At 46.4% G+C, this 16,441-nt stretch overlaps 1 protein-coding gene across 1 annotated transcript; it reads left to right on the top strand.

The window, feature by feature from the left end:
• The first annotated feature begins 3,824 nt into the window (after positions 1–3,824).
• LOC137382953 (probable G-protein coupled receptor 139) lies at positions 3,825–5,807 on the top strand. The gene is made up of 2 exons (XM_068055528.1): positions 3,825–3,906; positions 4,909–5,807. Exons 1-2 carry the CDS (start codon positions 3,825–3,827, stop codon positions 5,805–5,807), a joined length of 981 nt encoding a protein of 326 aa, XP_067911629.1.
• Positions 5,808–16,441: the final 10,634 nt, after the last annotated feature.

Raw genomic sequence — 16,441 nt, 5'->3', positions numbered from 1 at the left:
CATGGGTGGTTCATCTGAAGAATTCGCTTCAGACGGTTGGAGAGTGTAATCCCTATCAGATTGGTCCACAGGCGAAATCGCAAATTGCATTCTGCTCTGTGTGATAGTCCTCGTGCCCGAGAAGGTACAGCAATTAGATTCATTTTGTCCAGCACAATTGAATGCCTTACATGCATGGAGACGGGCTTTCATCAAGGCTGAGGTCTCTAACAAAATCCAGAGCGCTCTAAGGCATCGTAGAAAGCGATCTAAGACAGAATTTAATTCGGGAGATTGGGTGCACTACAAAAGAAAGGGTACTGGGAGTGGAAGGGCCTTGGTAAGTTATGTGGTCGCGGTGGTAAGATGGTAGTTCTCAAGCATTGCAATCAAGCTGTTAAGACTGATTCCTCACGATTAATCCGGGTTGATGACAAAAGATCAGTATTTGAGCAGCTGACAGAGGGAAACGAGGCACCTTGTACCTCAAATGTTCATGCGCTTTGTGATGAAAGTGCTGAGGAGCACAATATGGTGGATCAAGCGTTGGAGCGTGGTAATGTGGGCGATGACGACGCGCTGGTCAGAGCTACCACATCCAAAGGACAGTTCCCCCGAGTAGGTACTCTGGTGACGTAAATTCAAGAGGGGTCTAGTGAGTGGAAGGAAGTGACAATTGTGGATCGTCCAGGAAAATCTACTGGTAATCATAAATATTGGAAAGAAAACACTCAGCAAGGGAGAACCACTCGTGGCATACTCAGGAGGTGAAGGACATTAGCAAGTCTGTGGATTGGGAGAGTTTCAGAAACCAGCAGAGGACCACCAAAAAGTTGATGAGAAAGGATAAAATAGAATGCCACAATCGGAATCACAGAATTGTTACAGTGCAGAAGGAGACCATTCGGACCAGCGTGTCTGCACGCTATCTCCGAAAGAGCAATTCGCTCAGTTCCATTCCCTAGCCTTCTCCGCACAACCTTGCACATTCTTCCTTTTCATATATGAGTCTATTTCCCTTTGAACTGCTGCAATTGTAACTGCCTCCACCAGTCTCAACCAGTGCATTCCAGACCTTAACCACCCTCTGCATGTCACTTTTGCTTCTCTGACCAAATACGTTAAATCTGTGCCATCACGATCTCGATTCTTTCACGAGTGGTGACATTTTTTCTCTATCTACTTTGTCCAGACCCCATATTATTTTGAATACTTCTATCAAATCACCTCTCAGTGTTTTCATCTACAAGGAAAACATCGCTAACTTGTCAAATTAATCTTCATAACTAAACTTCTTCCTCCTTGGAACCATTCTCGTGAATCTTTTCCGTACCCTCTCCAATGCGTTCATGTCTTTCCTAAAGTGTGGCACCCATAACTGGATGCAGTACTCCATCTGTGGCCGGACTACTAACTTATACAAGTTCAACATAGCCTCCTTGCTGTTGTACTCGATGCCCCTGTGAATAAAGCCCAGGACATTGCATGCTTTATTAACCGCTCTGCCAACCAGTCCTGCCAGATTCAATGACTTATGTACCTATACACCCAGGCCACACTGCTCCTGCACCCGTTTAGAATTGTACCCTTGATTTTATATTGTCTGTCCATGTTATTTCTACCAAAATGAATCACTTCAAATTTCTTTGCATTGAATTTCAGCTGCTATTGCTCTTCCCATTCCACCAACTTGTCTATGTCCTTTTGGAGTTGTACACTATCCTTCTCACAGTTCACAATGCTTCCAAGTTTCGTATCATTTGTAAGCTTTGAAATTGTGCACTGTACACAAAAGGTCTAGGTCATTAATATATATCCAGGAAAAGCAAGGGTCCGAACACTGATCTCTGGGGAACTCCACTACAAATCTTCCTCCAGCCCGAAAAACATCCATTAACCATTGCTCTGTGTTTCCTGTCACTCAGACAATTTCGTATACATGTTGCTACCGCCCCTTTTATTCCTTGAGCTATGGGTTTGCTCCTAAATCTCTTGTGTATTCTTATATCAAATGCGTTGCTAAAGTCCATTGCCACCTCATCAATAGTATTGCCCTCATCAATCCTCTGTTCCTTCCTCCAAAACTCCAGCAATTAGTTAAACCCGATTTTCCCTCAAGAAAGCAATGGTGGCATTCCTTAATTAACCAGCATTTGTACATGTGTTCATTAAATTTTCGCTGAATTAATTTTTCTGGAAGGTTCCCCAGCACCGAAGTTTAACTCACTGGCCTGTAGTTGCTGGGCTTATCATTACACGCTTTTGTGAACAAGGGTGTAACGTTTGCAAATCTCCAGTCCTCTGGTGCGACCCCCGAGTTAAAGGAAGACTGAAAAAGTAAGGTCAGGCCTCTGCGATTTCCACCCTCACTTCCCTCAGTATCCTTGGATGCTTCTCATCGGGTCCTGGTTCTTTATCCATTTTAAGTACAGGCAGACTATCCAATACATCCTGAGAGTAAATAAGCCAGTAATATTAGCACCAATGCCTTCTTGAACCGTTACATTCCATCTGGTGCGAGTGCCTCCTCAGTGTTGTTCGGGAGGGAGTTCCAAGGTTTTGACCTAGTGACAGCGAAGCGTCAGGAAAATATTTCCAAGTCAGGATGCTCTTTGGCTTTAAAAATTGTGGTATTCCCACACGTCTGCTTCCTTTGCCCTTATAGGTGGAAGATGTCACGGTTTGGAAGGTGCTGTCAAAGGAGAGTTGGTGAATTGCTGCAGCACGTCTTGTATGTGGTACAGACCGCTGCCACTGTGTGTCGCTGGTAGAGTGAGTGAATATTTATGGTGGTGGACGGGGTGCTAATCAAGCCGTCTGCTTTGCCCTGGTTGGTGTCGAACTACTTGGGTGTTGTTGGAGCTGCAATAATCCAGACAAGCGGACATCTTAAATCTCAGTCCTGACCTGTGCATTGTCGGTGGTTGACAGGCTTTTGGGAGTCAGGAGGTGGGTTAGTCGCAGAATTCTCAGCCTCTTACCTGCTTCTTTAGCCACAGTAGTTCTGAGGCTCATTTAGTACAGTTTGCGGTCAGCAGTAATACCCAAGATACATGGCCTGCACACAAGACCAGACCTCGTATAGTACTGGCAATGTCCACTGGGCACTGATTGGAGCCAGCTCCCTAGCCATATTTATCTGTGTTCTCGGATCGGCGATGGGCCTTGTCATAATAGGGCTGGCATAGATCTGGCAGTGGTCCCAGCTACCTCACCGGCCCCAGTGACCCCACCGTACCATCGTGGAGTGCAGTCCACCAGCAATGGTCCTGGTCCCAAGCCTAGTGTCGTACCAGTGTTGGGGCCATCTCGCTGAGGGCCCTGGACATCTTGCTAGACTAATCTGTTGACCAGGGCTGCTGCAACGCCCCTTGTCCCAGGCTTGGTGCAGTATTGGCAGTGTCTCCCGCTTCCTGACTGCTCCCAGGGACCACGCCACACTCTCCTTGTGTGTCTAGGCCACCAGCATATGGCATGTTCCCAGGCCAGATGTATCACCAGCATTGGCCCCCGCTCTCTGACTGGTCTTGCCGACCCTGGCACAATTGGGTTCCGGGCTCAATGTTGCGCATGTCCAAAGCCTGGTGTAGCACTGGCAGCTTCAGCTCTCCTTGACTGGCCCGGATGACACCGCCACACTCACCTAGGGTGCGGAGCTCCAGCGACGGTCCTGCTCCCAGGGAAAATCAGCAGCGGACCCCACTCCTGGTGGCATTGCCGATACGGATGAAATGCTGGCCCTCTGATTTTTTGGCAGCTTTGCGAGGCGGAATCCCTTCCTAAAATGGACAGGCGCCACGGCACAGAGCAGTTAATTCCTGGAGTACCGCTGCATTGAACAAAGTATGCTGCAAATAGCCAAGGCTGACAAAAATCTGCCAGCTCCACTGAATTCAGCACATGTCTCCAGCAGAAGGTCTGTTACAGGTAGAATAATTAGAATGTTACTGAATGTGGTAACAAATGTACTCCTTCTAACTATTGTTTTTACTCCCATACTGATGTAAAATTTCCCTTGTGTGGAGGTAACTTGGTGACGCTTGGGATTACTTATTGCATTGAATTTTCAGTCATTTCCTTCTGAAATAATTGAATTCCGTGCTGCTTGTCACAGGTGCGGGAATCTCTCAGTCAGTCCATCATTTAACTTTCTATACAAGAGCAAAGTACTGCAGATGCTGAAAATCTGAAATAAAAATAGAGCATTCTGGAAAGAATCAGCAGGTCTGTCAGCATCTGTCTGGAGAGAAACGTGGTTAATGTTTGAGGTCGTGACAATTTTTCAGACCTGGGCGTGCTTCCAAATGGAACCGTTTTTAAACTGGGCAGAGAAAGGATGCAGTGAAGGATTATGATCAACATTGAGTTCAACAATTTCAGTTTCATCTATTTGTCGTTTAATCTCTCCTGCCTTTCAAGATATCGCAGACTATTCCCTTTGTTCTATCATGACGAATCGTTTCAATATGTCACACGATTCAGGAAAACAGGGCCTACTGGGTGGCACAGTGGCGCAGTGGTTAGCACCGCAGCCTCACAGCTCCAACGACCCGGTTTAGTTCTGGGTACTGCCTGTGCGGAGTTTGCAAGTTCTCCCTGTAACTGCGTGGGTTTCTGCCGGGTGCTCTGGTTTCCTCCCACAGCCAATGTCTTGCAGGTTGATAGGTAAATTAGCCATTGCAAATTGCCCCTAGTGTAGGTAGGTGGTAGGGGAATGGTGGGGATGTGGTAGGGAATATGGGATTAATATATGATTTGTATAAATGGGTGGATGTTGGTCGGTACAGACTCAGTGGGACGGAGGGCCTGTTTCAATGCTGCATAAATTAAAAAAGTAGCATTTCTAAATCTCAGTAAGTCCTCAATCAAACTGATAAATGTGCTCCCAGCCTGGTGTATAATTTCCCTGTTTATTTCTCTTGCTCACAGTTAACTTGCTGACGATTGTGATCCTATCAAAGGGAAAATGTGGACTCTCCAAATGTGTCACTCGCTACCTGGTGGCCATGGCAGAAGCGGATCTACTGGTCATTATACTTGACCTGATATTGAGGCATATTCCGATTGTTTATCAGGAACAGTTTTATTTTGTGCGGTACATCCCCGTGTGTAATATCCACGCCATCCTGCTGTTTGCATCCACCGACTGTTCTGTCTGGTTCGCCGTCTGTTTCACCTTTGATCGGTTTGTGGCCATTTGTAGCCAGAAGCTGAAAAGTAAATACTGCACTGAGAAAATGGCGGCTGTGGTTCTAGGAACAGTGACAGTGATAAGCTCTTTAAAGAACATCATCTGGTATGTTATACTAACAGGTTGGTATCGGCAGGGGAACACACCGTGGTTTTGTAAGGTAACTGCAGATGTTTCGAGTTCTCTGGTGTGGGAAACAATCGAGTTCCTCCATCACATTATAACTCCCGGGGTTGCATTTGTGATGATTCTGCTGCTCAATGCTTTCACCGTCAGGCACATTTTAGTTAGCAGCAGAGGGCACAGGAGGCTCCGGATGCATAGCCGTGAGGAGAGTGTCAAATACCCAGAGATGCAGAGCACAAGGAAATCCATTATTTTACTGTTAGTTATTTCGGCCAATTTCATATTATTATGGGCAGTGTTTATGTTATTTTCGATATGGTATCGAATATGGGTTTTGGGTTCTGTGCCTGTATATCTACCAGTTTTCGTGATGGAAGTGGGCTTCACGCTGCAGCTCTTGAGTTGCTGTACAAACACTGCGATTTATGCTGTGACCCAGACTCAGTTCAGAGAGCAGTTGAAAAATGTGCTGAAATATCCCTTTACACCAATTGTTAAATTAATTAAATGATGAAAGAAAGAGAATCACTGACTCGTTACATCAGATACAGGAAGGGCCTTTTGCACTGGTCACCGAGTGGGGGTGGGGCCTGCTGCTCTGGTGAAGGGAGTGGTTGCCGGGCCTGTTCTCCATGGTGACGGGGGAGTAGGAACCTGGCCTGTTTCCCATGGTGACGGAGGAGTTGCGCCGGGACCGTATTCCGCATGGTGAGAAGGAGTTGAGGCAGGGCCGGTTCCCCAGGGCTACAGGGAGTGGGTGTATGGCCTGTTCCCCATGCTGACGGCCGAGTGCGTGCATGGCCTGTTCCCCATGCTGACGGGTGAGTGGGAGCATGGCTTGTACCCCATGGAGACGGGGGCAGTCGAGAAGGGAACAGTTCCCCAAGGGGACGGAAGTGTGGGTGGGCATGTTCCTATGTAGGCGTGGGAGCGGGGGCGTGGCCTGTTCCCCATGTTGAAGAGACAGTGGACAATGGGCATAGTCTGACGTATGCCAATGCGCTTACGCATTGGAGCAGAGAGTCCAGCAAAATGCCACGGCAGCGGCCCTGCCCACGTGCGAAGTTCATCGAGACCAGGAGGACAAAAACAACAACTACAACAGCAGGGAGTGAGAAGATGGCGTGAAGCTTCGGTACGAATTCTGCATAATCATTTTAACACATTATAATGCTTGAGAATCCTTTGTAAGGGATTCTGTTTGAGGAAGTGACAAAGTTGATTGATGAGGGAAGGGCTGTAGATGTCATATACATTGACTTCAGTAAGGCGTTTGACAAGGTTCCCCATGGTAGGCTGATGGAGAAAGTGAAGTCGCATGGGATCCAGGGTGTACTAGCTAGATGGATAAAGAACTGGCTGGGCAACAGGAGACAGAAAGTAGCAGTGGAAGGGAGTTTCTCAAAATGGAGTCATGTGACCAGTGGTGTTCCACAGGGATCCGTACTGGGACCACTGTTGTTTTTGATATACATAAATGATTTGGAGGAAAGTATAGGTGGTCTGATTAGCAAGTTTGCAGACGACACTAAGATTGATGGAATAGCAGATAGTGAAGGGGACTGTCAGAGAATACAGCAAAATATAAATAGATTGGAGAGTTGGGCAGACAAGTGGCAGCTGAAGTTCAATGCAGAGAAATGTGAAGTGATTCATTTTGGAAAGAAGGACATGGAGAGACAATATACAATCAAGGGTACAATCCTCAAGGGGGTGCAGGAACAGAGGGACCTGGGTGTTATTGAAGGTGGCAGGACAGGATAACACTGGTTAATAAAGCATGCAGTGTCCTGGGATTTATTAATAGGGGCATAGAGTACAAATGCAACGATGTTATGTTGAACTTACATAAGACACCAGTTCGGCCTCAGCTGGAGTAGTGCGTCCAGTTCTTGGCGCTGCACTTCAGAAAAGATGTGAGCGCATTGGAGAGAGGTGAAAAAACATTCACAAGAACGGGAAACTTCAGTTACTAGGTATATTGAAGAAGAGGGACGTGTTTTAGAATCATAGAGTGATACAGCACTGAAACGAGCCCTTTGGCCCACCGAGTCTGCACTGACCAACAACCACCCATTCACGCTAATCCTACACTGATCTCATGTTCCCTACCTACACTTGCGGCAATTTACAATGGCCAATTCACCTAACAACCTGCAAGCCTTTGGCTGTGGGATGAACCCGGAGTACCTGGCAGCAACCCACAGGAAACTCTGCACAGGCAGTACCCAGAAGCGAACGCGGGTCACTGGAGCTGTGCAGCTGCAGTGCTAACCACTGCACTGCACTGTTTCCTTGGTGAATGGAAAGATGAGAGGTGATTTGATAGAGATAGTGAAAACTCATGGGCCTGGACAAATCTGATAGAAAGATACTGTTCCCACTCATGAAAGGATGGAGAACGAGAGGACAGAGATTTAAAATATTTGGTAAGAGAAGCAAAAGAGACATAAGGAAAAACGTTTTATCATGCAATGTCTGGCGAAGGTCTGCAATTCACTGGCAGGGAATGTGGTAGAGGTAGGTTCAGTTACAGCATTCAAAAGGGAAGTAGACTGCGATATGAAAAGGAAGAATATGCAGGGTTCCGGGAGAAGGCAGGGGAATAGAACTGAGTGAATTACTCTTTCGGAGAGCCGGTGCAGACACGAAGGGCCGAATGGTCTCCTTCTGTGTTTGTGTGAATCTATGATAATTTACAACTCTTGATAATCACCTATAATACCTTGTAATACTTCATAGCTCTCTATATTACTTTATAATATTTTATAACCCTTTAGAGCACTTTATACTCCTTTATGGCATTGTACAATACCTTTTTAAACCTTCATAATCCTTTGTATAAATATGCATAAGTATTTATATTAATGAATGGGTGGGGCAGTGGCGGCGGGGCATGTTGTATTGCGACGGTGGCCGGGGCAGCAGGTCGGCTCTGCAGAGGGCCATTCACCTCGCCCTCACCCAGGGATCATCCCCGGAACCCGATAGGCCGATGATGGTGTTCCAACCCAGATGCCAATGCAGGCCCTTAAATGGCCTATTCATGCCCTATTAAGGGCCTCTTCCAGCTGCTGTTGTGATGTTACAAGTGGCGTTGGGCCTACGCCGCGTGGGGAGGCCGCCTTGTAAAACTTGCTGCCCTTCCTGTGGGCTTTTATTTATTTAGAGATACAGCACTGAAACAGGCTCTTCGGCCCAACGAGACTGTGCCGACCATCATTTATACTAATCTTACACTAATTCCATATTCCTACCACATCCCCACATTTCCCTACCACCTACCTATACCAGGGGCAATTTATAATGGTCAATTCACCTATCAACCTGCAAGTCTTTGGCATGTGGGAGGAAACCAGAGCACCCGGAGGAAACCCACGCAGACACAGGGAGATCTTGCAAACTCCACACAGGCAGCACCCAGAATGGAACCCGGCTCGCTGGAGCTGTGAGGCTGTAGCGCTAACCACTGCACCACGGTGTGGCTTGGTGGTGTAACTCCTTCATGTGCAATTTGTGACCCACGGAGGTCACGCAACATGAGCAATGGGGTAGCAGCTCAGGGGGAGGCTGACTGCAGCTTGGGAGGAAGGGTGTATACGCTCGGGCAAGGAGGATCGAAGCTCGGGGGTGTGGTGCACATGGGCTCGCGGAAGGTGGTCTGGAACTCGGTAGAGAAGGACAGATGCATGGGTGGCTTTGCGGGCAGGAGCTCTGAAAGAGTGGCAAATGGGCATCGGAGAGGAAGGGGAGCAGGAGCTTGTGAAAGGGCACATAACTCTGGGGAATGGGGTGATTGGTACAGTAGCTCTGGGGAGGGGCATGCATGGTTGGACGAGGGGAGAAGGAACTAGCCGGAAGGGTGTGGAGGTGGTAGGGGTAGGAAATCGGAGGAGGTGGTACAGGAACTCAGGGGAAGGGCAGGACCTCGGGGGTTGGGGCACCTCCCAACTGAGTCTGCAACATGATTCGAACAGGACACCAATTCACCTGCATACAGAGATCAGAAAACCGTCATCACCAGAGAGTTCAGAACATGGGGCCGCTGTCAGACTGTTACCCAGGTATTTCTCAGCATTGGTACCCGCTGTGTACCAATCAAACTCAGAATCACAGGATCACTGGCCCCCAGCAGACAAAATTCCACCTCACAGTTTTGAGAGCATGAAGTCCCGACGAATACCTGTTCACCTGTCATGTTTTCACCTCGAGCAACCACATCCATTTGGAGGTGGCATTCCTCCATTTCGTAGATGGGTATATGTTCTTGGCGTTGCCTGGACATGTATCACCTCCCTTTGCTTCCGGGTCGTGCAGTTAGGCGGTATGGGTGCTGCACGATCTGGCTTCCCCCTGCATTCCTGCTGCTGGGCCTTCTGCAAAGTTTGGCAGCATGGCAGCATGCCTTGCATGTGTCTGCATATGCTGGTCATCGTCACGGTTGGTAAGAGAGTCCACAGTTACTGTATACCGTGTTCTGCCTGAATGCCTTGGATATGATACCAACACAAGTTTTGGACGCGAGGACTCGCAAGCACTGTCTCCCTGCAATAATTGCTTTGCATCTGCGTTCATCCTGTAACATAATCTCCACACTGTGTCTCTTTGACTTTCCCAAGAGGTCTTTTTGGAATGCCTCAATAGAAATGGAGATGACAATTAATTCCATAAATCGTTCCCAGGTTTCAGCATCAGTTAAGTTGCATTCTCCAGCTTTCTCTGTTCATCGGTAAACAACTGTATCTGATCTTTCATTGGATTTTTATCCATATAGCATGAGTTCCAGGTGGTGTACTCTGAAATTGATTAAGCTGACTTCCTGACGTTTTCCATAGCTTTTCTGGATCCTTATGGTCAGCATCAGATAAACCACAGGTAATGAGCCAGCACAGACATTGTTTCCTATGGCGATGGTGATTCTGTCGCCTGCATCTCTGCATCTACAACCTCATGTTCTCAGAAGCATTGTTCAAACCAATGCTGAAGGATTTTGAATTTGCCTGGAACATCAATCCATCTCTAGAAATCTGACTGCTGTTGTCTAAGTCTTTTACTCTTCTCAGATACTGGAGAAGAAACCTTGCTTTAAAAGCTGCAGCAAGCTGCGATATCAACAGAGCTGATCGGGAGCCACACCCTCATCTGTGTTAATGAAACAGGAAATTGTGAGCAAGCAGGCGGTTGGGCCCCTGTCGTCAGGAAAAGCTAATGGCACGCAAATGTGGCGATGGTAGGAAGGGATCCACGGCAAAACACGATGCTGAGCTGAAACAAGCAGTAATTTTCTTGCTGACTCGGGACAGAATCGAGAGTGCACACAAATTGCTTTAAATCACTACTCACACCTTTGCTCTCATGGTGTTTTAGCTGTGATCGATTGGCAGCGCTTCAGCTCGGGCTTCTGATTGAACTGCGGTTTTCAGCTGTGATCAATGCCATCGACACTCCCAGTCTCACCATCTTGTGTTATCTCTTTCTAGACTAATATAACTGAAGCTAAAGAGATAGACAAAACGTTTTGAGCACAGAACTTTAGTGGAGACTTGCTATTTCGTTGGCATCCATGTGTTAATAGACAATGGAGGAGAACTGAATCACGTGATATTGCATCACTTCCTGTGATGACATAAATATTAGCACAAACATAAATTTAAATGAATATATACAACATACTAACACATACGCTATAACAACATTTATCACCTTCAATTAAACGATTACATGTAACTTCATAAACCATGTATTATTGTGATTAATTGAAAATTTAACTGCACACATCCCGCCCTCAGGAATGGTTATCAAACCCAATGTAGCAAATGGCTGTAATTTTGTTCCCCAGTGCATTAGTTGTCAACGTCATTCCTAGTACTACCTATGCCGTTGGTTCTTATATGAGGTTTGACGACTAGATTCTTCCCCTTCCACTCCAAGTTCTTTTCCAGCCATGAGTAAATGAGCTGAACTCTAGCACTGGGCAGGCAAAATAACCTTCAGAACGTCCGGGCGCAGCTGCAGAATGTAGTATCTAACCCCTGACTGAACTGTCTCTGAACACGAAGAAAAGAGCCTTATATTTATATGCAGAATTTCACGACCATTGCTTTACAGGCAATGAAATATTTTACGGCGTGCAGTTACTCTTAGAATGTAGGAAACACGACAGCCAATTTGCGCACATCAAGCTCCCACAAAAGGCAATTTGTTAGTGACAGAATCTCTGCTTTGGTGATGTTTATTGAGAGATAAATATTTGCATTGACACCGCAGATAACTGCACTGCTTTTCTTCGAAATAGTGCCGTGTTTTTTTTTGCTACCACTTGAGATGGCAGAGGGTCCTCGGTTAAAAGTCTCATCTGAAAGATGGCACATCTGACAGGGCAGCACCCCTTCAGTACTGCAGTGGAGTGTCAGCATGATTTTTGTGCTCCATATTGATTCCCCACTTGAGTGACCTCATGTAGTCTGGCAACTGTCCTGAGCTGAATTTGCTCGAAATGCAAACACTCACTGCAGACATGGTTGTCTAGGATCACAATGCTCTCCACAAATTCCCATATGCTGTAGTTGTTGCACATCACTTGCCCTGCCATCCCTGTGTAACCTTCTTTTATTTAGTTAATTCATGTACGTTGTGATGGAAACCACACCTGCCAAATGGAAGCATTTTAATTTCGTCATATGAAACATATTTTAACTGTGACTGGACCTTGAACATAACTTGTTTTAAAAAGACCACAGAGTACTGTCGAATACATGGTTGCACACTTGCATTCTGAGAGACACTTGCCTGGAGAGACAATAGCAATGCTCCCTGATTTAATAAGATAGATGAGTTTTATCAATCGTGATGCTCAAAAGTCATTGAGAGTCGTTGTCTGCATAAGAACGAGCATTCCACTCCACGCCCCCCACCCCCAACCTCCCCCTCCCCCTTCCCCACTGACTGTGTCTGGCAATCTTTGAAGAGTTAGCATAACTCACAGGCGATGTGGTCTCATACAAAGAGCTAGTCACATGACTAACCTGCTGGCCAACCTGGGAATTGATTTAATTGTGCATCAAAGTACAATTTCTGGCAGAGTGCATCTGTCTGTCACACAAAGTTCCAGGGACTCAGGGAAGTAACTTAAGCCAAAAGACAGAAGACCCCTGCAGCCTTCTGGTACCAGTGAAACAAGTTCGAAAGTGTGCACTGGGCCCCAACGAGAATTGCAAGACTTACCTTTAATCACAGACTTCACAGCAAACGCCCCACCCCCCAAAGAATGCAAGGAATTCCATCTACTACTTCTGACATTTCCCCTTTAATTCTTTTTCCTTTTCTGTCTCGATTTATGGAGATACAGCACTGAAACTGGCCCTTCGGCCCACCGAGTCTGTGCCAACCAACAACCACCCATTTATACTAATCCCACATGCTAATACATCCCTGCCTTCCCTCAATTCTCCTCCCACCTACCGACACTAGCGGCAATTCACAACGGCCGATTTACCTATCATTCTCCAAAGCTTTGTCTGTGGGAGGAAACTGGAACACCCGGCAAAAAGCCACACAGTCACAGGGAGAACTTGAAAACTCCGTCCAGGCAGTGCCCAGAACTGAACGCTGGTCACTGGAACTGTGAGGCTGTGCTGCTGATCACTGCACCACCCTGTGTGAGTGTTTGTTGCTTATGCATGTTAGCGTGGTCGTGTCACGTATTTTTAGCAGTTTTAACCAAATTAGAGTTTTAAGGTTATTAAAGTTACACCATTCTTGTTAAAATCTGAGAAAACCTGTCTGGTGGATTCAATAACAATTGCTATACGAGAGCAGTAGCAAGGACTCGCTGAGCTGAAGCCATAGACACTGTCTTTTAAAAGTTAAACACTATTCAGGCTAAACCAGCAAAGGGCCGAGAGGGGAGCCTGAGACCCTTTGCCCACCTGGTCGTAACAGAAATTTAGGTGCTAGCATCCGAGACTGTGCCCAAAAACAAACGTGAGATTGGAAGTGGGATGTCAAATTGATCCCACTTTAAAAGATAACATATTTCAGTACAGGTTTTCTTTTTGTTGTGTGGCTAGAATTACTAACGTATCCACGACCTATGCCAGGATGAACTCGTTTGGGATAACTTAAAGGCACTGTCTATGTATGGAGGAGGTGGAACATACGGCAGAACAGTGTGGGATCACTTTCTCTGCCAAGGATAGGAAGTCCAGAACCTAAGACTAGTGGCCAATCATCTGTCCCCAGAATCTGTGTAGAAATAGACTCCAACAGGGCAGTGCTCGCAAAGATACAACTGGAACAGAGGAAACTTGAATTAGAAGACGGAGAGTGAGAAAGAACCTTCCAGAAGGTAAGGGAGGAAAGGAGCTGAGTCAGCTTGAGTTCACTAGGAGGCTACAGAGTAACCCCAGTTAAACAATGGGAAATAGAAGTGCTGCAGGGCTGTGTACTGAAGTTTTAACATTTTCGCAACTGATACCAAATTTCAGTGAGGGAGACGTGAAGCAGTTTTTGTATCCTTTGAAAAACGTGCAATGCAGTTAAAATGGTTGGCTGAGAGTTGGTCTCTTCTGTTGCAAAGTAAGTTAACTGTAAAAGCCCATGAGATTTATTCCTTGTTGCCAGATGAGAGTTGGTCAAATTAAGAACTGACAAACAATGCTCGAGGCATATGAGCTAGTTCCGGAAGCATACTGCCAGAAGTTCTGAACCCTCAGGCAGCAGATTGATCAAATTTACTTGTAGTTCGAGAGAGGTCAGCAGCTGGCTTTTCGCCAGTGGTTGAAGGATATTAAAGTGCAGCCCAGCTATGAAAACCTCAGAGAGGTAACTTTGCTCGAGGAATTTAAAAAAACTTTCTCCCCCTCTCCATAAATACCTATGTGGATGATTAAAAGTACATATATAGTAAGGCAAGCCACCGTTCTTGTTGATGAGTTTGCTGTAACATACAAGTCGGTTCCCCAGGGGAAAACAGCTCCCAATCATCCCCACAATTCGGACAAGGACAAAGGATGGGAAGGCGATAGCAGCCCAAGAAATCTTGGAAGAGAAGGAAAAGCAGGACACACAGGGGGCCATCCTCCGACCATAAATGGCAGTACTGTAAGCAGGAGTGAGACCCGGAGACCCGTGTGCTTCCAATGTAATAAAGCAAGTCATCTAAGAGCTGACTGCTGGAAACTACGACGAAAGAGTGTAGGATTAATCATGACACACCCGCTCAGCGATGGAGAAGGGACCCTGATAAGTTGAGCAAGCTGTGGCTTTAACTGAATTAGTGGTGCAGGAAAATTTAATAGGATCCATGAAGGTTATCAGGATTTTGTGTCTGAAGGGTGGGTAAACCCATAGAGTCGAGTGGAACAAGCAAGCCGATAGTAATACTAAGGGACCCAGGGACCACCAGATTCCTTTTGCTGGGAAAAGGCCTGACCTTTCCCACAGAGAGTGCAGTAAATACCAGAATGGTGGTGAATCGGATTGGAGGGCAGTTTATGCATGTATCTTTACACCGAGTGAACGTGGAGTGCGACCTAGCTTTGGGACTGGTGACTGTAGGGATTGTCCCTAGTTTTCCTCTGGATAGGGTTGACTCGCTCCTAGGTAATGATCTGGTGGGGCATAGCTGGTAGCTTCTCCAGTGGTGAAAGAGGGACTGGAGGAGGTCAGGGATACAGGGCAGTGGCAGGTGACGGTGCCCTGCATTTCCACTGAATGTGTAATTAATCGGGCCCACACCAAACCAGCTCCCACAGAGGAGGTTGAATTGGAATTTCAGACAGATGACCATGAGGTCTTTCTGTCTGAGACTTTCTTTGGAAAGTTCGAAGACCCAGGGAATGATTTAAATAGATTTTCCCTCGCTGAGGCTTACCGAGCTGACCCAGTTCTGAGAGAGCTAGCACAGGCGAGCACAGAATGAAATTAAAGGAGAGGGTGTCCCTGATTGCTACGATTTAACGACTGAGGTACTGATGAGGAAATGGAGTTCTCCTCACAGATTTGAGGGCAAAGAGTGGCCAGTGGTTCACCAGGTAGTGGAAAACTCAACCTGCAGTTAAATCTGCACCCCTAAGTCCTATACCGCCATTTGGCGGATGCTCCAGCTGAGGGCTGGAGAATTGAAAGGAAACACTGCTGAGAACGAAAGGGGACAGACAGGCACGGGGTAGGCAAAAATTTAGAGAGGAAAGAGGAAACGGACAAAGTGGACAGGTTAAAAGAAGTCCAGGAGGATTCCCAAATAAAAATCGCTCCTGTCCGATCAGCCAACCATGCAATGTTGGAATAAGTAGGCCTCGCATCCTCCTCCGAAAATGCAGACACAGACGTACCCCCAAAAAGTTACTAATAGCATTTACAGAAACCTGCAAAGGCAAAGAAAGTACTCAAGACGGCAGAAACTCTGTGAGAGTGATGCCTCACCTCGTTGCCGTGCCTCAGACGAGTGCAGTGGAGTTTTGACAAATACCTGCAATCAGGAGTGTCTCAAAGGACAAAGGGAAATTTAGCAAAGAATCCGCCCTCCAACAGTCAGGAGAAAAGGCAGTCAACCTTACACTAAATTGAAAAGCAATTGCATGACACATCAGAGAACTGAAAGAGAGATCGGAGTGGATTCACCCACTGCCAGCTCCCATGATCAGAACTCCAAACCAGGTATAATTAAATCCAACCATCCACCTGAAGACCACAACAGGAACAAACACACCCTAGGCAGTCATGGAAATATGCTAACTACAAACCTCTCAAAAAAAATAATATGGTTATTGTGATGCCCATTTGGAACGAATTGCAGGCTGACAGTGAAGAAACTTTAAACTCCTTGGGCAACACATAATCATCTCAGTCCCACCTCAAGGGAAAAGGGGCAGTTTAAAGTAGCACTGATATAAGGAAAAACAGGATGCCACAATACTGAATGTATGAGAATGAATGAGAGAAATGCATGCGTGTTTTCCTGTACTTTCTTTCCCTTCGAATTTATAATGAAACACTCCCCCTTATGTCGCATTCAATTTGGCCGAATGTGGATCTGTGAAGGACCACACCTGCCAAATGGAAGCATGTTCATTTCGACATATGGAATACGATTTTAACTGTTACTGGACCTTGTACATAACTTGTTTAACAAAAAAACAAAGC

This window comes from Heterodontus francisci, chromosome 23 (assembly GCF_036365525.1).
Source record: "Heterodontus francisci isolate sHetFra1 chromosome 23, sHetFra1.hap1, whole genome shotgun sequence".
In the NCBI taxonomy this organism is placed as follows: Eukaryota; Metazoa; Chordata; class Chondrichthyes; order Heterodontiformes; family Heterodontidae; genus Heterodontus; species Heterodontus francisci.
Note: the sequence above shows the minus strand (reverse complement) of the source record. Positions and strands in the feature narration are given on the sequence as shown.